Genomic DNA, 22,230 nt, shown 5'->3' with positions numbered 1-22,230 from the left:
AAGATTTTAGCATAGAAGGTAACAGGAGTTAACCATCCCAGAGGGTCGAAGATTTTAGCCATCTGACTCAGCACAGTTCGCTTGGTGATTGCCGTTGAAGTCGACCGAACAGAATAGAAGAAGTGATCAGATGAAGGGTTCCACCCAAGCCCCAGAATCTTGAGACCTGGTTCACGATCGAGAAGAAGGGGGTCAGTGGACGAGGATTCTCTACAATGGTCGGCCGGAACACCGTCTAGCAGAGGAAGATGATTAGTAGCCCATTTGCGTAGCTCGAAACCGCCCGCCTTGAGCAGATCCTGCACTTGCTGTCGCAACTCGAGAGCTTCAGCCTCGGATGAACAGCCTGTCAAGATGTCATCAACATAAATTTCATCCAGCAATACTTGCCTAGCAGCAGGAAACTTGGGTCCGTCATCCGAAGCCAGTTGTCGAAGGGTCCTAAGTGCTATGAAGGGAGCAGAAGAAACTCCATACGTGACGGTGTTCAGACGATAATATTGGAGAGGTTCGTGTTTGCTAAAACGCCAGACTATACGTTGATAGTCCCTTTGCTCAGGGAGTATCAGGATCTGTCGGTACATCTGCCTAATGTCGGCGGTGAAGACAAAGCGATATAGACGAAAGCGAAGCAGGAGGGTGGAAATGTCCGCTTGCAGCTTCGGACCTGTCAGCAGAAGATCGTTGAGTGATTTGCCATTAGCGGATGCACAAGAGGCATTGAAGACTACACGAATTTTATCAGGAGGATCATCGGGACGATGTACGGGATGGTGAGGGATATAATATGGCTCATATCGCGGACAATCAGAAGACTCAGGGACCAATTCCATATGGCCACTCTCGAGATAATCTCGCATGAACTCATGATAAGCGACACGAAGGGTAGGGTTGTTATCCAGACGATGTTCGAGCCGAATAAATTGTCTAGTTGCCACGTTGACGGAGGTGCCCAGCCTAGACGACGTCAAGGGCAAACCGACAGTGTACCTTCCGTTGGAGTCACGGGTGACATCAGCGCAGTACATCATCTCACACTCCCTCTCGGCTGGGGTCAGCGGAAGCACGTCAGGTACCCTGTCAAGTTCCCAGAAGCGCCGAACGATGTTGACAAGTTCCTGGTCCGACGGCTGCCAGGGGGTCATATCCATGGTTTGAAGGTCAGCAGCAGCAGGAGATTTTATGTCAGAGTTAGTGTTGTCAGAGGAAGATTGATAGGTGATCACTGAAACGGGGGATTTGGGCGGCGAAGAAGACGGAGAACGTACAGCAGATGATGACCCTGCAGAAGACGAGGGAGAGGCGCGCTGCCGAGAGCCCTGATGAGCGCGACTGTTGACAGTGTCAGGTGAGAAGGAAACATGTTTAGTCTTCTTGCGATGGCGAGCATAGGGCCCATAAAGCACCCAACCTAAGGTGGTAGACAATGCCCCCGGAAGTTCAGACGATGGGCACATCGTGCCAGGAAGAATAAGATGAGGGAGCACATCCGATCCAATCAACATCCCTATGATACGAGGCAGATAGAAGAGTGGGTCAGCTAGGTTGAATTGCTGAAACTCGGGCCATCGGCCATTAAACGCTTGGACAGGGAGAGGATCTATGGGGCTGTCAATGACGTAGGCCTTGATGATGAGATGGGGGGGGTCCCCTTGGTGACAGAGGCTAACGTATGCGTACCCTTGGATACGAAACCGATCTGCGTTACTTAAGGTGCGAAGTTGAACAACTTCAGGGTGAATGCGCAGACGAAGCTTGGTGGCCCAAGCTCGGGTGATGAGGGTGTGTTGGCAGCCGGAATCGAGAAGAGCTCGGCCGAATACAACATTCCGCTGGTTATCTAAGCGGATCCAAGCGGTAGGCATAAGGTGGTCAGGACTATTACTCTTACGCAAGGCAGACCGTACAGAGGAAAACAGATGACAAGAAGAGAACAGACGAGAAGACGGGAACAAGTGGTTACCACAAGCTGACCGCATTCGCAGTCATTCGGAACCGCTTCCAGAAGATGCTGAACTTGACCCCTTAGGAGGCGTGCGAGACCCCCCCAGGCCAGTCCTTCGGCCTCTCACTGAACTACCTCGAGAGGTGGAGGCACGGGCTGGCGGCTCCGACGAACCAGAAGGTTGAGAGGGAGTCTGATTCGTTGGTTTCTCCTCCGTTTGGGTACCAAGAGAGGGCGTAGGGCCAACAGGTGCCAGATGAAGAATCGTATGGTGACGCCCCCCGCACGTGTGACAGCACTGATCCGAACCACAATCAGCAGTGGCGTGGAACGATGACATGCAATTTCTACATAATCGCCTCTCAGTCACGAAAGCTCTTCGCTGATGGATGGTCATGGCTTTGAACTCACGACACTGGCGAATTGAGTGATTCGCCGAGCAGAACACACACACTGACGACGAACCAGAAGATGTAGGAGGACGCACACCTGCATAGGCAGGACGACGGGAGGACGGACCAGCAGAGGAGGGCCCAGACGATGAAGGAGCGGACGCTGACCCCGCTGGTGATTGAGGTCTAGGCGGCCTCTTTGGCGCAGACGCACGGGACGAAGTGATGGAAGTGCTTTCCAACACTCGTAATTGTCGATTGGTGAATTCGAGCAATTGGGTGAGGTTAGGAAAGTCATCAGAGGATAATTGCCCCTCGAACAGCTGGCGAGATGGTACGTCTAAGTTGCGCAAGGCAAGAGAAAACAGAAGATAATCAGCCAAATCTGGAATGGGCAATGCCTTGAGGGCGTTGATGGCATTTTGATGCGTGGTGGCGAATTGTTTCAACTGGGATAAAGAAGAAACAGACGCCGGCCGCGAATCCAGTATCTGGTTCACATACAAGTCAGCCAGCCGACGGGGATTTTGGTACCGAGCGTAAAGGGCCTGATAAGCCAGAGGATAATTGACTGAATTTAGCTCAAAGCCGGAGATGACAGAAGCCGCTTCACCTGAGAGAGCAGACGTTAGCAGGTGAAATTTTTGAACAGGCGCCAGGGAGTTGCTTTGATGCACAAGAGCGTCGAATAGTGCGATGAAGCCGGGCCATTCTTCGATTTTACCATGAAAACATGGCAACTCGACCCGAGGAATCGGAAGGTCAACAGAGGAGGATGAACCCGTCTTTGCGACCGACGTAGACGCAGTCAGCTGACTGTGGGCAGCGCGGATCTGCAGGCAAATCTCAAAAAATGCCGCGAATTTCGATGGCGATCCGTCCCGTTCTGGCTCCTCCAACTGAGAGTTGAGTTTAACAATCAACTCATCAGCCTCTTTGAAGGCCTTCTCTATCTTAAAGAGCTCAGATAAACACATATTGGCCACATCTGCCTCATTAGTCAACCCTTTAATTAATTTAAATAAAGTAGAGGCCGCGGCGAAAGCATTTTCTCGCTTGACGATGGATTCGTTGATCAAAGCCTTCAATTTATCCATCGACGGCATTTTACTTCTTGAACAACCCCGGTAGCTAAATGAATTCCGAAAACTTCGCTGAAATGAACAGACGATGCGAAGATAACAAACAGATGATGAGCGATAACAAAAAAAAACAAATAAAGAATTGCACTGTTAATTTCTCCGAATGAAATAACGACAATGAAATATGAAATGAAAGCAATCAGATGAATGAAATTAGACTGAATATCTAAAGATTCCCTGGTTTCTTCGGCACCAATAAATGATCGGCAACTGCAACGATCAATTTCAGATGAAAATAATTACGAAAATTGAGCAACCGATCAGATGAAGGCACTCACCCAGAAGTCGACGTTGACGTATGAAGTCCTGTGATCCTCCACTCAACTCAGTAGCAGAATTGGCTCCAGGAGGGAAAAAGGGGATAACCTCCTCTGCACTTGCTTCGTGGCGATCACTCCACCGGTTGCACAAGGCTCCAAGGGCACTTCACCTTTGGTTTTGGTTGCTCAACCTCAAATTTTCCGTCCAAACAGATGACCGAAGAAAGCAGATGAATATTTCTTCACCGAAGAAAACAGATGAATAATCGTATGGTGACGAGAAGTTTGCGAAACAAATCTTCCTCAACTTTAGATGATAGAATAGCAATGAATTTTAATAACTTTTCTGAATTTATTAGAAGCACGTTCTCGTGGTAAACAAACTGACGACATTGACTTATATGTCGTACGCAAGTCGCGATGTATGCTTTCGCCGAAAGCCGTATGGCGCTAGTTCTCGGGTCGAAAAAACCCCCGAAGCAGACCACCTAGGCAACACAACATTCTTCTTTCACGACTTAACACATCATATGTTTAACTGAAACTTGGCTTTCTGATAACGTATGCAGTTCGGAGCTATTCCCTAGTGACTATCTAGTGTTTAGACGTGATCGTGATCGTGCTCGTTCTGGCTTATCTGTAGGTGGAGGTGCACTTGTTGCTATTAAGGGTGGCTTAGAGGCTTCACGTGTTGACGTCAATTTCATATGTGATTTATTTCCAACAATGGATATTGTTGTATGTAAAATTAGTAATTTTAGACTTAAGTTATTAGTATTTAGTATTTATGTACCCCCTGCCACCAGCTTGGAGGCATTCGAAGGTTTTATTGACGCTGTTGAGGCTTTCGCGAGTTCGTTCTCGCAGTATAGTATATTAATGTGCGGAGACTTCAACGTACCAGCCTATGGTTCAGGTAGGGGTGATGGAAAGTGTGGAGTTTTAGGAAATATGAGTAGTTTATTGGGGATTCAGCAGCGTAATAGTATACCTAATGCGAACAATAGATTTTTGGATTTGATATTCGCAAATTTTTCGTGTGATGTTGCTCACGATTCACATCCTCTAGTAAAAGAGGATGCTCATCATCCTGCTCTGGCTTGCTCATTCCAGTTGATTACTGCGAATTCTGGTCCAAATTTCATTTGTGAACATGAGAAAAAAACTTATAATTTTAGAAGGGCAAATTTTCCCCTTTTGTATCATTTAATTGATTCTGTTGATTGGTCTGTAATTCACCAAATGGATGATTCTGATTTGGCATGTGAGGTGATGTATGCTAAGCTCGATAGTATCTTTGATATTTGTGTGCCAGTTTATAAAACCGGGGGTCGCCGTTATCCACCGTGGTTCACACATGATATCATTTCCAATATACGACTGAAGGATCGTCATCGTAGACTATATAGGAGGTATCAACGTGACTCAGATTTTCATCAACTCAAAATACTACGTGGTAGAATTAAAAGAGATATCGCTAGTTCTTATTCGCAATATATTCAGTGCGTTGAGACTAGAGTTCGAGAGGACCCAAATAGCTTTTGGGCTTTTGTGCAGACAAAAAAGTCTAGATCACGTATTCCCGGAGTTATGTCATATCTAGGTGTTGAGCTCAAGGAATCTCAGAAGATTGTTGATGGGTTTTCCACTTTTTTCTCCAGTGTCTTTACTACCTCAGACATTGGTTTCTTTCCTGAGCATTGTGATAGACTGTATTCCAATGATAGCTCAATATCGCTTCCGACTATCACTGAGGATGACATAATTAAGGCTTCGAGGAAGCTTAAGACCAAGTTAACATCTGGTGTCGACAATGTACCTAGTTTTCTGGTTAAGGACTGCATTTGTTCTCTAGCTGAACCTTTATCCGTAATTTTCAATATAATTTTGAGGAGAATGCATATTCCAAAAGTATGGAAGATGACAAAAATTTGTCCTGTGTTAAAGTCCGGAGATCCGTCCCTTATAACTAACTATAGGCCTATAGCAATCTTATGTAACTTCGCTAAAATCTTCGAGGTAATTTTATATGACTCAATTTATCCCTCAGTTCGTGCACTAATTTCACCACATCAGCATGGTTTTATGAAGAATCGTTCAGCGGTGACCAATTTGGCAAGCATTACTCAGTGTCTGTCGGAGTCACTGGATGATCGTGGTCAGATGGATGTTATATACACAGATATTCAGAAGGCCTTCGACCAGATTGATCACCAGATATTGATCTCAAAGCTTGCATACATTGGATTCTCATCAGAGTTTTTACTGTTGCTTAGATCTTACTTTTCCGATCGTTATCAATATGTTCAGTATGGGGGTTGTGAGTCCTTACCCTATCTCGCCACATCTGGAGTGCCACAAGGCTCCAATTTGGGCCCATTGCTGTTTTTATTATATATTAATGACCTGTCTCTGCTTCTTCAGTGTCTCCATCTCCTCTTTGCTGATGATCTGAAAATATTTGCTGCTATTGGGGATCTTGATGACTGCGTGAGGTTGCAGGCTGCTTTGGATATGATCAGTCTTTGGTGTTTCAGGAACGGTTTGAGCCTGAACATCAATAAGTGTCGAGTTATATCATTCACTCGTAAATTAACCCCAGTTCACTATGACTATGCTGTGGGTGATCAGATTCTGGAGAGATGTGATGAGTATAGGGATTTGGGTGTTGTTTTTGATGGTAAATTGTCCTTTTCCGGGCACATAAGTCAGATAACCTCTTCTGCCTCTAAGACGCTTGGTTATTTTATTAGAAATTGGAACAATTTTGTAAACCCCTATACTATGAAAATACTGTACTATTCTTTCATTCGTAGTAGATTAGAATATGCCTCTATAGTCTGGTGTCCATTATATAATAATGCTGTCGTCATCCTGGAGGCCGTCCAGAGGAGGTGTTTGAAATATATTTATTTTAAATGTTTCGGACAGTACCCTTCGAGAGGATTTGACCACTCGGTCCTCACCGGGAGCCTTGGAGTTGAGGTATTGAAGTTAAGACGTGAGCGTAGCGCACTGAAGTTCCTCTACGGGATTCTGCGTGGTGAGATTGATTGTTCATTTCTCTTGAGTAAGGTTAACATTCATGTACCTAGACCTGGTCTGAGGCAATATAACACCTTCTATGTTGATTTTGGTAGGACAAATGTTATGTCACGGTCTCCTATCAACTTCATGTGTAACTTATATGACAGTTGTTGTGGCCGATGTGATATCTACTACGATGAACTATCAGTAATTTTGATGTGCCATTTGGAGAGTCGTGGTGGGGGTTCGTGACCCTTTTCGGTTTATTTTGTACGCTTGGGATAAGGATGTGATTGGTATGCTGTTGAATTATTTTTTTTCGAGTATTGGGGGAATAACATATATTTTTTTTTTTTTTGTAAGATTTCATGTAGTAATTTTAAGGCACCATTGGATATATTTTTATATGCTATTGTAAGGATCACATATGTGGTCTGGATTAAGTTTTTCAATCGCATTTGTTTGTTTGATCATTTTTCTCTGTTATTGGGTGTAACCTGTTGAGAATAAATGTATTATTATTATTATTATTATTATTATTATTACTACAGCTTTTTGAACCAGAGGAGATAGACAAAATCTGATACACCATTCTTGTTCTCTTTTTCTGAAAAACTAACAAGAGTAGTAGTCATTTTTGATTCTTTTGTTTTAGAGTTATAAGCGAAAATTGGAAAAATGGCGATTTCGAAATAAATTTATATCTCCGCTAATATTGATGATAGAGCTCTGAAATTAAAACATTATACAGGCACTTTTTTAAGTAGAATCCAGTGGCGTGCTTGCCTTTTTAGCAGGATTTTCAATTACTATGACCAAAAGTCATGTTTTTTGAATGGGAACACTAGATTTCTATGCAGTTTTTTGAAAGCTCAATTTTTACTGATTTCAAAAATATATAACATCATATGGTTTGCATCAATATATATAATAGAAAATGGTCAAAAACCTTTTTGCCCAATATTTCTATGGTTTCAACTTTTGATAAGCATAGAAAAATGTAGCATCGTATGATTACCACAGTTTCCTTTTAGTAGTCCTTTCATTTCTATGCTTCTTACTCAATTTCTCCAAGATTCAAATCTTGTGAAAATTGGTGGAAAGCATAGAAAGAATGACATTGCCGGAAGGAAACGGCTCTTGTTATAGGAAGCTCTATTTTTCTGTGCTCGTCAAAAGTTGAAACAATAGAAATATTGAGAAAAAAGGTTTTTGACCATTTCCTATTATTAATATTGATACAAACCATATGATGTTATATATTTTTGAAATCAGTAAAAATTAAGCTTTAAAAAAATTGCACAGAAATCTAGTGTTCCCATTTAAAAAAACATAACTTTGGGTCATAGCTTCGTAATTGAAAATCCTGCTAAAAGGGCGAGCACGCCACTGGATTCTACGTAAAAAAGTGCTTGTATAATGTTTTAATTTCAGAGCTCTATCTTCAGTATTAACGGAGATATAAATTTATTTCGATATCGCCATTTGTCCAATTTTCGCTTATAACTCGAAAACAAAAGAAAGTGGCCAAAAATGACTACTACTCTTGTAAGTTTTTCAGAAAAAAAGAACGAGAATGGGGTATCAGATTTTGTCTATCTTCTCTGGTTTAAAAGCTGTTGTGCTAAAACATTGAAATTTGCCCACTCTGTACAATCGGTTTTTCACTATTCTGAGAAGACGGGTCTGAAGGCAGCAACGGTTTTTTCATTTTCGCTTTTACTATCCAGAATGTAAAAATACCCGTTGTTCGGGGTTTTTGATACAAATGGGTTATTCCGAACCGAAAATTATAAACACAGTCTATAGGGTGAAATAATTTGTGCATCGAAAACTACCTCCACCAACCCCCCGAAATTGAACTATCTTGATACACTGTGAAACGGAGTTTTTCCATGGAAATGGGTTGTTACCAACATACTGAACACTGAAGTTGAACTACAGTGGAACTCCCCTAACTCGAACTACCCTATCTCGAAGAATTCTACAAGTCGAATTTTCTACAGAAACAAAGACGTTTTTGCAACATCACCACGTATTTTTTTCTCTATAAGGCCCGGTACTTTCACCTTCGAATAAATTTCATTCAATGTCAATAAGTATCTGTCAAATAATTTCCTATCTGAAGGATACCTTATTTCGGTGCTTTCAGATGAAATTATTTGACCAATAACAATTATATGAAAACACGGTATACTACTTTTCACTGATTAATGTAAAATAAGACACCGCATTGTAGAAATTGTCAAAATTCGAACTAGAAAGCAAATTTTTCGTGAAAATCACACAAAGAATAAATAACCATAAATCCAGAATCTGAAGAATTCAACCAATAATGACGTACCGACATTCGATCTATGACAAATAAAATCTTATTAACGAGTTTCAATCAAAGAGTTTCAATGTCAGATTTATTCGATGAATAACACTATCTGAAAGTGAAAAGACTGCATTTTTATTTATCCTAAGAATAAGACTTATCTATCGAATAAATTTAGTTTTTCGCACGTGAAGGTACCGGCCTAAGTCGAATTTCCATAACTCGAATATTTCTAAAACTCGAACTGAAATTCGGCAGTAAACGAGGCGGCAACCAAGCATAACTCGAATTTTTTGGAGCAACACACACTGCAACTCCTGGGAATTACCGAGCGGAAAGCCATAAACAGATCCAAACTTGTTTTTATGTTTTTCTTAGTTTCTTTACATACGTCGCATCGCGCACGCGCTCTATAGAATATTATCATTTCTAATTAGCCAAGGTTTTGAAATTTGAGAAAGGCTTTGTGTTGGGTGATATCAGTAGTGAAGAAAAATTGCATCGAAGCGAAACTTAGGCTGCTTTCGAGTCAGGTGCGCGAAACCCCGGGGCTTGACGCACTAGAGCTTCACGCTCTTGCTTTGACAGGAACTCCTAATATTAACTGTCAAATTAACCACGCCCCGCGTACTGGAACGGTCAAAATTCGGAGCGGTACGTTCTCGGGGCGCCCCAGCTAATGACTGAAAGTCTCTTTAGTGTTTAAAATTGAAATTGTAATGCATCTTCAATGCATAAGTACATATACATTTATATATACGTACAGATTATGTTTAATTCAAAAACCCCCAATTCAGTGCATTTTTCCGTAATTCGAATTTTCCATAACTGGAAGTCAAAGTAGTGGCCCTTGGAGATTCGAGTTATGGAAGTTCCACTATCCACTGTAACTTGATACGGTAAAATGTGTGAAAAAAAAACCGTTGCTCGGGGTTTTTTGATGCCAGCAGCCAGCAGAACTTTTTTTTTTCAAAACATTCATGGAAATAGTAGGTTCAAATGAGAGCCTTAAATTATGATATTGTCAAATTTCTGCTAAATTTTCTATTAGCTGGGATCTGCTAGCTCAACGTTAAGCTAGAAGAACCCCCATTTTATCAAAAAATTGGGGAGAATTTTTTTTTTCAAATTTGCCTAAAATTATGGCCGCAAAAAAAAAATTCGAAAGTGGTTCTGCTAGCTTAATGGGGGTAGTGAATGAACTTGTTCCTTTCATGCTTTCATGGCTGACGCTGAGTAAACAATGAGGGATAGAAAAAAATTATCAACATCAACTGCAATTTTGCAAAGCTCGAAAATTTTTATGAAAAAGTCCATACAACTCTCAAGGATAATTCACAAAAACCAGTTTCATCATCGTAAATTTAATTCAAAATAATATTTCATTTGAAGATGGCAACTGTTAAACAATTTTTAAACCAGAAAACTGGCAGAACTGAGCAGATATTCTATGGGAGCTAAAGGGAAATAAGAAAAATTCTGTGGTCTATAATGATGACCTACTAGGTAAATTCAAATTCAAAAATAATTCCAGCCTTTACTATTCACACTTCATGTTAATAAACTATTTTGTTCCTTAAAAATCGTTACTTTCTCTAAGAAATTACAAGGGGCCTTATTTGTCCAAAACGAATGTTATGGTTGGTTTTTTCTACCTCTTGCAATTATAGCCCAAAACCCCAAAAGTTTTTTCGATTGCCTTCTCGTTTCCATAGAATGCCTGCTCAATTTAATCTCTGTAGGTTTTCTGATTTCCAAGTAAAAGCACTCTTCAGATGCCATTTTTAGGAATTTCTGCTCAAAAAAAAATTTATATCAAAGAGCTAAATCATTTTTTGACAGGGGGTCACTCTTCAAATATTTTCGCTACTATTTATCCACACCCTGCATAAATTTAAAAAAAACCTACTGCTGCTGGAATCAAAAAACGGTCTTGCGATTGCTACACAAATTATTTAGTTGGTAATAAGGGGAAGGGAAAACTTGAAAGATCTAGAATATATCGCATTCCATAAATACAAGTGAGTCTACGCCTTCAAGAATTAAGATTTAAAAAAATGCTTTAGAAATTCCTAATTTTTGACGTTTACCATACGCAAATGTAAGCAGATCTACGTCAGTCGTCAGTTTGACAAAAGTAAGGTTAGCTTAGCACCGATCACATACATGGATGAGTAGTACCGATTCAACTCATCGATAGCGTAAAGTAGTTTTTTGGCATTGTAACGTTTTCCTCACGTAATGAACGAGTTGTTTTATTCACCATATTCAAGATATGAAATTATTTCAAGGACGATTATGGAGAAGCACTAAATAAACTGAATGTAACCGTTACAAAAGCATATAAAGTAAACCCCAACATCAAATTTGAAGTTTTTATCCATAAAGTTGATGGCCTAGGAGATGATTTCAAAATGGAATCTCAAAGGGATATTCATCAGAGGGCCACTGATGATTTGACTGACGCAGGTATGTTTTTTTTGTGTTCATTTATTTCCGAGATTATTTTACTACTTATTTTTAGGGCTGGATCATATTCATCTAAGTTTTCATCTCACGTCCATTTATGATCACTCAATATTCGAGGCGTTCTCTAAAGTAGTACAAAAATTAATTCCGCAGTTGCCAATTTTAGAGAATCTACTGAATATATTGAATACGGTATGTGCATCTTATCTATTGAGGATGAATATGCTTTAAAAAATCCATTTTCAGAATTCTGCTATAGAGAAATCGTTTTTGTTCGATGTAGTTTCAAAAATATATATAGCGACTGATTCAACTCCCGTTGATATGCAAAGTTACGAATTATGCTGTGATATGATCGATGTAGTTATTGATGTTTCTTGGATATATGGGTGAGTATTCATTTCATTCAAATTGAAGATGTGTAGAATGTAGAATTTTGCTGCTCAGATTCATCTTCATTTTCCCAACAATTTGAAAGACCTCCATCAATCTTCAACGTTTGCAATTGTGCCCAATACGACTTTATATTCTGGCTCAGTCTACCGCTCTTCTTCCAATTCAGGATTACTTTTAAGTCGATATCTTCCTATTGTGCTCTTTGAATTTCGCGAGGTTGTCAGTTGTCTTCTTTTACGGTGGTCCGTCTTAAATCGATCTTCTCTTCCAGACGTTAACAATGGCCGCTATTATAGGGACAAGGTGCGTATAAGTAGTATGAAAACGTACAGCAATACTGGAAATTTGATTCAAGCGCAAAAAAAATTGTTATGGAATAGTTAGTTAATCAACTAGGTTATTAATGAAAGCGATTGATGATTGAGATCATTAATCGCTCAATTAATAAACGAGTTGATTACAAGATTTTTCCGTCGAACACATTTAGAATTGAATGTGAATTCTTGATTGCAAGAATTTTCTATCGATACCTAGTCAAATTTGACACCTTATAAATTTTCTATGTTCATGTCGGAATATTGGTATTTATGCGGCCGATCGAACAAGTTCATAGAGGGCATATTCGAGATGTGACATTTTGAGTAAATCACATTGATATCGTTCCCTATAATATCTGTTAAAGAATGTGTGGAGCTGGTGGAGGCTGGAGTTGTAGTACATAGATATATTGATTACTCTCTAACCATCATAATTTTTCTGCAACCTCCACAATTCATATATTCTCAATGGACGAGTTCAGGAACGTTTGCCAACCTTGTAAATAATAGAAAAAACTCTCTCAATGGAAACGTATTTTTTTTCAATTATATTTGTGCCTTTCGGTTGCTTTCATCATTTTACAATCCTTGGAATGTCCCCGGCTCTCAAATCCAAGTGATATAAAATAAAGTTCATATTGAATTTTCAGGGTTAGTTTTGACATTATTTAGGCTATTTAGGTTTTTTTCGTGTTTCGTGTATTATATTTATGGTTTCATCCATAGACCAATAATTTATTTATTATTAAACTATGGTTTAATCACAGAACACATTAATAGTTGAGGCGTTCTGTGATGAAACCATAGTCTAATAATAAATAAATTATTAGTCTACGGATGAAACCATAAATATAATGCACGAAACACGAAAAAATGCCTTAATATTGTCAAAACTCACCTTGAAAATTCAATATAAATTTTATTTTATATCACCTGGATCTGAGAGCCGGGCACATTCCAAGGATTGTAAAATGATGAAAGCAACCGAAAGGCACAAATATATTTAAAAAAAAAAGTACGATTCCATTGAGAGAGATTTTTCTATTATTTACAAGGTAGGCAAACGTTCCTGAACTCGTCCATTTATCCGCTAGGTACTAACTATGGAGAGTAGAGAGAAGGAGAACGATCGACGTACTAAAAATGTGTCCCCGAAAACGGGAAACGTAGGATAGGTGTCGCTGCGATCGCAGCGTGTATCGATAAGGGATGGGGATTCAAGTGTCAATTTGAAATGAACAGCCTTCATTTTATTTTAGGTTATGTGTCATCGTTGTTTTTCTGATGATTTTTCAAATACCTTTCTTCAAATCTATATTACTATATTAAATATGAGTCCTCTGAATTATATGCAATAAAATACAAGTCGAAATCAATGAAATTCAAAAGAAATCACTGCTCAAAAAAATTGTACCTACTTTTATCATTGTTTATTGAAAGCAGCTATGTTAGTTGGTTTGCCGTAATCTTCAAAAATATATAAATCCGTAGTGAGGAGTAGTACACATCAAGACAACAAAAGGTAGCAATCTCAAATTTATCACTTAGGTATTAGAGTAGATTTCAAATACTCATCTGAGAACCGATATAAACCATATATTATGTTATGCCAACAAAATTCTTCAAGAATATTTACTTCTGAACAATGTAGTTTTATTGGTTAGATATTCTTATTCAGAAGAGTCAACTTCTCACGAGGGATGACAATTTCGATTTCGTCTATAATGAATCCATCATCTTTTTGATATCTTCTTCGCAAAAGTGCTCTTGACACACAAATTGATTCGGAGTCGATTCTTGAGAAAAGGTATTTTTCCAATTTTCTCTCAAAAATGGTCTCGGAAATTTTATCTCTTCTCCTTTTCTTTCCGATGCCAAAACACTCTTACACTAGCGCACGCTTCAACATTTCACCATGGTCATATGTTGTCCTCTTAACAAAAATCCAAAATAATAATATTCCTATCATCTGTCACTAGGGAAACAGTTCACTCAGCCAACTACAATTTGTTTAAATCAAAATTTCGCACTCTCGTGATGGCCAGCGCGCCTGTTGGCAAAAGCATGAACTACCCTATTGGTACATATTTTAGTGGTCTCAAAGCAGCGATCGTTCTCCTTCTCTCTACTCTCCATAGTACTAACAAAAATCAATGCGACATACAAATAAAATAATTATTTGGGAAGCTGCTGAATACTTCTATGTTCGACTACCCATGACAATAATGCATTAATAGAAAATTAACTAATAAAAGGATTCATTAACAGCTAATTTCGGGTACGTTAAACAGTGCTATTATTAAGAGGTCGAGGGAAAAATTCATTATAGGATTTTTATAGGGTATTTACAAAAATGATGAAAATATGTGGAACAATGAATTCTAACATAAGATTATTTATAGAAACCCTTTTCACTAGTGATGCAACACGTGAAAGATTCGCTTCAAAATTAAGAAATTTCAGGAATACACCCTTCGAAACTTAGTAAACATTCGAATATGTGAAAGCTTGTGACGTAGAATGCCTTTACTAAAGTCTAGTAATTTTCGTTAATTCGACAATAGTGGAACCATAGACATAGAGACATGGACTGAGCTAAGATGTCTAAAAACATGGTGTATGCACTCGTCACTTTTTGAATGGAATGACATTAGACTAAATCGAAAATAAGAGATTCGTTTCGTGGCGGCGCCACCATGTTCTATCCTTGTTCTATGAAAGAAAATCTAATGATACTCTCTCGCTTTATTTTGTTCTGCGTTTATGTCGATCACAGATTACAGTGATCTCTGTGTTCCTGATTCATCAAAGAATCCAAAAAAGAATGAACCGGACTATTTTCTCAGCTGTTAACGAATCTTTGTGATTTACACTTGAATTTTCGTTGTAAAAACGAATCTGCAGATAATTCAACACTATCGAAGGATTCGAAGGAGTACTTCTATTTTTCTTCCAGATAATTGTATTCGTGAGGAAGGCAATTCAATATGATTACAATAAAACACAGTTGATTGATATTCAATATATTCAGATGACTGAAACGCAATTTTCACTATACTTGTGAAGAATATTTGAAGAACAGACTCGAACAGATTAACGTATTTCTGTTTCTTAATACATGCTCACAATTCACATCAGGTATTTTCAATACAGTTCCTTTTTTGCTTAAATATTGCTGAAGTTTCCATAAAACTGTTTGCTCTATCCGTCCCGAATGTTCATCTGATTTGGCTCTGCCTCAATTTCCAACAACAAAGGGTGATAGTCCAACAACACCGAATTCTTAGCTGTAGTTCTTGATTGTCCATACAGTTCAATAAATGAATGTTGTACAACCTTTCTCGAAATTAATACATTTTCACACACCAATAATCGCTTATGAATACAGCACATTCGCAAGTCGTAGGAATGCATTCAAATTATTTTCAAATATCATTTGACAACTGTCAATTCCTAAACGGCGCTACCTATAGTGGGAAAAACGAAACTTATCTCTTATTTTCGAAGCGGGAAAAACAAAATCTAATCAGTGCATACACCATGTTTTTAGACATCTTAGACTGAGCAATGTCAGCATAAAATTGGCTTTTTTATAGAAAGAGAGAAATGATCGTCGGGAATTTACCTGTCTCTTTTTTGTTCACATAGAGGTGAGTGTAGACCAATCAAAATTCTAGAAAGAGACAACTGCATTCCCGACGTGCGTTTCTCTCTGTCACTTTTTTTGACCGTATTTCATGCATAGATAGAAAGGGAAGGCACAGTCCATGTCTATATGTCTATGAGTGGAACCGATCAAGAAGATATCCACAGATTACATAAAATTGTTTCTGTAATCAGGCGATGACATTTTGTGTCATTGTTCGTTTTTCTTGTCAAATGTGATCACAAAACTTGATATTTATTACGTCTATGTTGATCAGAAAACTTTCATGACCATTATTGACTCGATGGGCGTTGCCGGATTGTGAAAATGACGTAGAATGTTCATAAGAGAGCACTGAAATCAGAATTTTCGTAAGTGTAAACAGACAAAATGCAATATGTTAAAATTCGAAAAAATATATTTCCATATATTTGAGTATAAGGATTTTAATGACATATATTTTGAAATTTAGGAAAATACCCCATTATTCATCCCAATTTCATTTTTATTGTCCACTAATTTTCTAATAATCTTTTTTAACAAATTAAATTTATTCAGAATAAAGGAGGATCAACCAGATGCGAACGCATTTGATGAACAGAGCTCTAGTCTTATAAAATTAAACAATGGAACAGTTCTATATTTAAGAGAAGTGAATAAATTCCTGGCACTTGTATGTATCTTGAGGGAGGATAATTTTGATCATAAAGGTAAGTCAACAACTTTTTCAAATTATGTTTTGCTTTTTATCACTATTGATGATATTTTAGACTGGAACGTGCTCCGAACCTACCAGTACTATTCGCGCCTGGTATACGTAGAAGCTAGGGGCTTTGATAACGCGCGTTTTGAATAACAAGAGGTCAAATGCAGCTGTCATGCATGCAAACGCGCGTATCAGATAGCTTGTGGTTTTCACACTCCTCTCCAGAGAAGCATGTACTTATTCCAGATATCAAAAGGATTAAGCTCTGTTGGAGCCCTTTCCAGGTTTTCGGGCTCATGGTGGCGGTCGGGTCCGGGCTGCTCCTCGGCTTCCTGATGTCCTGTTTCCTCCTGTTGTCCCCAGAGTACGTTCAATTCTTGATCTCCCCGCACTTTTTGTCGAATTGGATGCTGCTCTCATACACGTTCTTCTGCATTTCCCATGAACTTGCTTACTGCCGTCCTAGCAGTACCGAACTCTGCATGGCTATAGATAATTTCGTCGCAATTCAAGTTTCATCAAATACTGTAATAGTTTCTTCGGTTGATGAAATGACAATAGGGATGGTCTTGATATCTTTTAACTTCCATTGTGCCCTGGTTTGTTTTTCCAGATTTCTGTATTTCGAAATCCTTCCTGCCTATCTAGTAGGTTATTGTTATTTAGAATCGCTACGTCGATGAATAGTGCTCTATTCTCATCTCTATTCAGTACTATGAGGTTAGGTATATTGTGTGTAATTTTCCGGTCTGTGAGAATCGTGCGAAACCAGTAGAGTTTGAGATGATCATTTTCCAATACAGAATCTGGATGGTAATTGTTATAAGTATCCTTTTTTTACCCTTGAAGTTGGTTTTTCATAGCCAATTCAATATCATCAACCTCTTCAGTTAAATATGACAATAGTGAAATTGGTGTCGTTGGTTTCGTAATTTGAAGATGTGGCACTTCATAAATATCGATCGGCAAACATTGACCAGAGAAGGTGTTTCACAGAACTTCGATTGACGTTACCCACGGTTCTTCACTTTTAGTATTTTATATTCTATGGTTCTTCAGATATTCGATTTCCAGAACGAACTCTCATGAATATGCATGTATTGAAAAAGCTAACAATTGGGTATTTAAATAGACGAAAGTTATAATTTTATTCGGTTGATCTCAAATTCAACAATGGTTGATGATTAATAAAATGACTAAATCATTTTTAATTCGATTCGAATTCGTTAAATCTCCGCGCTTTTCGCACGGCTGTTGAATCACAGCTTGCGAAAAGTCCTGTATTTTTGTAAAGGCGCATTTATACCAAACGAGCATTATTCGCGAACACTGTTTGCAATCAGTAGTACGGGCGGTGTAAACAGTCATCGGCGCCGAACAGAGTTCGCAAGCCTTGTTTTCGAACGTTTCAGAGAGTTCGAGCTCATTTCGCCACATGCCGGTAAAGTAACGTTTCATTATAAGGCACTGTTTGCGAACAATGCACGCAATATGCACAGGCGGTGTAGACACTTATCGACGCCGAATAAAGTTTATGAAGCCTGTTTCAAAACGTTTTAAAAAGCTCGATCCCGTTCCGTCTCATGTCGGTAAACCGACGAATCATCAAAGGGATTCGGATTTCCTTGCACATCTGGCGTCATATCATCGAAATGGACCGTGATAGGTTATTGGGTCTTGGTATTTAATTTATTTTGAATTTTGGTGAGATCTCTTGAATCGTGATTTCATAATTAATCAATCCATTTGAAATGGAGTCCATTTACGATGGCTTCACAGACAGACGGTAATAATTTTCGATATTGATGGTTTTGAAATTCGGTAAAGGTTCCTACATGATGACACTTCCATCTCCTGTCTCCAAAAATCGAAGTGTTAGTGCCAGTCTAACCGACGCTGGAATGCTCTCTCGATAATTGGTGTCTTTCTTGACACTTTTTCCTCAATTTTGGCGAGTAATCCGATAATGACATGCGGCAGAAATTAAAAAGTTCAGTTTCGTCTGCTCTCAAGTCATCTAGCAGCTGGGTATAATTTCTTAATGTTCGTCTCCTCCTTTGCGTAGTTCTTTTATTTGAGAGAGTATTACTATCAGAGACTCTGATTACTATAGATTCAGTAGAAATTGCAATTTTAGATAATAAGGGCGTCATATCGGTGCACTTTAGAGAGACCTCGTTGAATTAACAAGAACATAGGCTCGTTCGGACAGGCGCGGGCTGTCACCTCCCATTCTGAGTTTTCGAACGTTCCAAAACGTTTTGAAATGCTCGTTTGGTATAAATGCACCTTAATAGGCACCTGGATTTTTTGATCGGTTCGAAGATGTATCGATTGACCAATGGAAGTGTATTTCACGTTCAAATTATCGATTGATTGTACTGAGTGGTTCGAAAATTATCAGCAATGAATTGGCGAGTTCATGACACCCTGTATCTCGGCTTTGGTGTTGATTAGGACTACCATATATAGGTTTTCTGGACTCGTCAAGGAGAGCTTTACCTCTTGTTAACGTTACATTTACTAATGGAACACTTTGTTTGAACTGATTGAAGGGTTTCCTCATCAAGTTATTCGCATGGAAAGTACAAGATGTCAGTGTTTAAGTATATTTATTTTTGCTCCATAATGTGACATAACGTGATACCCTTTTGGTAAATCCAAGTTTCATCTAGGAACATAAATAAGATACTTGCATCCAAACATTCATTTTATAAAAATTTTCTTAATATACTGGAACGGTTTTGTCAAATGAAATAAATTTCGGAATATAGTTTTTCATTTATTGATTAATCTTTTTCGAACATATGACCATTTTTCTCATTATGACCATAACGTGCCATAAAAATACCAAAAATTCAAAGAATCCAACTCTTGAAACTAAATTGAACACTATCTAATGAATATTTGAACGTTTGTGAAATAAAGGTATTCTCCATATTCTCTCGCATAATTGAGCTAGTTATTCTGAAGGTAATTTTGTATTTCCATGAGTCGCACAGCTCAGTATGAAAATTTAAAATGGCTATATCTGTTTATCAGGGCCGAATCGGAAAATATGGTGTAGGAAAAAAGTGTTTCTTTTGACCTCAAGAATCTACTGTTGAGATATTTGTACGGATCAAAGGCTCACCCTGTATTGATAGGGAATATCATTAGATCTCTATTGTCCATATATTCATTTGATAGCAAATCATCATTTATGGTAAACCATTATTTTTTGCACCCATTCACACCTTTTTTTTTCCCGTCTAGGAATAATTGACTCAAACTTCCTAAGCCTACGAGAAGCTATCCAACAAGTTTTTGAACTTAGGAGCAAGACACAATCCTCTCTATTCACATCACCAGACAGTCCTGTTATAACAAATGGAGGTGATGCAGTTTCACCAGAGTCCCCGCAAGGTCCTCGAACATCTTAGAGAAATTATCAAATTAATTAATAAAAAATTACTTACTGCGAGATTGTCGAAGTTCTGATACTGGAGATGATGTTTTGTATATATGTATAAATATAGTCTGTATCGTTTAACATTGGGTGTTTTGATCATTATTTGGCGGTAACTAACTTTTGATTATAAACTGTGAAATTCCTTCCCATAATACATGAGACCAAGGGTATTTTTGGCAAGCTACTAATTATGTGTTCAAACTTTGAGCTTTCTTTAGTAATCATCAGGAAGAAAGCATCCTACACCTAGAGATTCAATTAGAAGGCTCATCAGAAAGTCAATTTTGAAATTTGATTATTGTCCATAATCGATTATAGCTAGTATTTCTAAAATATTTCCAAAACGATGACCCTTTCATTATACGTTCGCTGCGACACAGATTTAGAGCATAAGCGCATAGTGCTAACCAACTTGTTTATATAAAACTTGGGTTTTTACCTACATCACAAACTCAATAAAAACCTTTTTATATTTTTTCAAATTGTACTTGCGACCTCGCTCACAAAAATAAATTGAATGTTGCATTGCATATCTTTCTCAGTAATTAAGGTCAAGTACCAAGTTTTGAAATGATTAATCAAATGAGAGCTGTGTGAGTAAATTAGGACCATACTATTATGGCTCAACTAAAGTTTTCATGAAACTTTAGTCTACTTTTTGTAGACTGCTATTATTTCATGAACTGAATTGCTATTTATATTAAACTTTTTTTATCTCAAATAGGATGCATGTTTTCTAAGGCAGACTTTTAAATAATCATGAAATGAAATAGTCATGTTTATTCAGTAATTATAGGAAAATAATATAAATATACCCTAATCTATGATGGTTCACTTCCTTCAGGTATTATAACTACTATTGGTTAACAGGAACTAGGAATTCGTGGGTTGATTAACAAACCATAGCTAAGTGCCAACGTTTCGCAAAATATATTTGCTTCTTCAGGGCAGAGCCATAATTATGTTTTCCACAAGTTATTAATATTTTTCACGGAATGAAAATGATTTTCATTCCGAAGTCGTTATAATATGTAGAACAAGGTGTCTTCAATCTAAGAATTGTCTGAGCTGAACTCTCGAATTTTTAATGCATCACTGGCTGTTCGTGAAAAATATTAATAACTTGTGGAAAACATGATTATGGCTCTGCCCTGAAGAAGCAAATATATTTTGCGAAACGTTGGCACTCAGCTATGGTTTGTTAATCAACCCTTAAAATTCTACAATTATAATTTAAAAGACTCTTATAATTTAAATTCAAATATATGTATACATATACCTGGTTTACATGCAGCCACTGCCGCATGCCTTGAATACTTCCTAGACATCCTTGAAAGCAAGGGCGGTCCTAGACCCATTTTATGGGGGGGGGGGGAATAATTGAAAGAACAATTGATATTTCAAATTAATGGTTGTATTCTGCTTTTCATTCGTAAGATCGTAAGTTACGAATATGTAGCGTACGATCGATCTGTAAGTTTCAGATCATAGAACACTAATATCAGATTGACAGATTCGTAAATAATGCAATTCTGGAAATGTTTCAATCACTATCTCATTGACAGTGTCACTTTTGAACTACTTATCGTAAATAGTTACTGATTCCTGTAAGCTACAAACCACTAAAAACCGTCCAGAATTGCAATTTTACTGTAAGCTTATGAAAAGTTACAGATTGACTTGCAGATGAAAGCAGAATACCACAATAGGACTTCAAATAACAGCCTGTAGGTATCTCTAGGTAGCATTTGCAGTCCCATATTTTTTTTTCTTAAAATTGTACAAGGAATCTCTCCTTTTCATTCCTTCATTTCATTATAATATTGTTTTTTCATATGAAAAATTAAAAAAATCGAATTCGTTATAGGCTCTGGGGGGTGGGGGGTAATTACACCCCCCCCCCCCGTAGGACCGCCCTTGCTTGAAAGCAGGTGACAGGTGAACGTTTACACTAAGATGTCTAAAACACTGGTGTGTGCACTTGTCACTTTTTGCAAGCATCAACATTTCAGAAAATCGGGGATATGGGATCAGTTTCGTGGCGGCGCCACCATGTCATTTGCTTCGTTTTATCCTTGTTCTATCAAAGTAAGTCCAAGATACTCTCTCGTTTCATTTTGTTTTGCGTTGATATCGAATATCGATCAACGAGTGCAAAA

General features: G+C 38.2%; 1 protein-coding gene across 1 annotated transcript in view; it reads left to right on the top strand.

Moving 5' to 3' along the window:
* LOC123314533 (ras-related GTP-binding protein C) overlaps nt 1-20,152 on the top strand; it is a 34,601-nt gene extending 14,449 nt beyond the window's left edge. Inside the window, exons 4-8 of the mRNA XM_044899874.1 lie at nt 11,378-11,555; nt 11,611-11,747; nt 11,802-11,944; nt 16,473-16,624; nt 19,876-20,152. Coding sequence (XP_044755809.1) covers nt 11,378-11,555; nt 11,611-11,747; nt 11,802-11,944; nt 16,473-16,624; nt 19,876-20,042 — 777 coding nt within the window. The 3' untranslated portion in view covers nt 20,043-20,152. The remainder of the gene's footprint in view (nt 1-11,377; nt 11,556-11,610; nt 11,748-11,801; nt 11,945-16,472; nt 16,625-19,875) is intronic.
* The last annotated feature ends 2,078 nt before the right edge of the window (nt 20,153-22,230 follow it).

This window comes from Coccinella septempunctata, chromosome 1, assembly GCF_907165205.1.
Source record: "Coccinella septempunctata chromosome 1, icCocSept1.1, whole genome shotgun sequence".
NCBI lineage: Eukaryota > Metazoa > Arthropoda > Insecta > Coleoptera > Coccinellidae > Coccinella > Coccinella septempunctata.
Note: the sequence above shows the minus strand (reverse complement) of the source record. Positions and strands in the feature narration are given on the sequence as shown.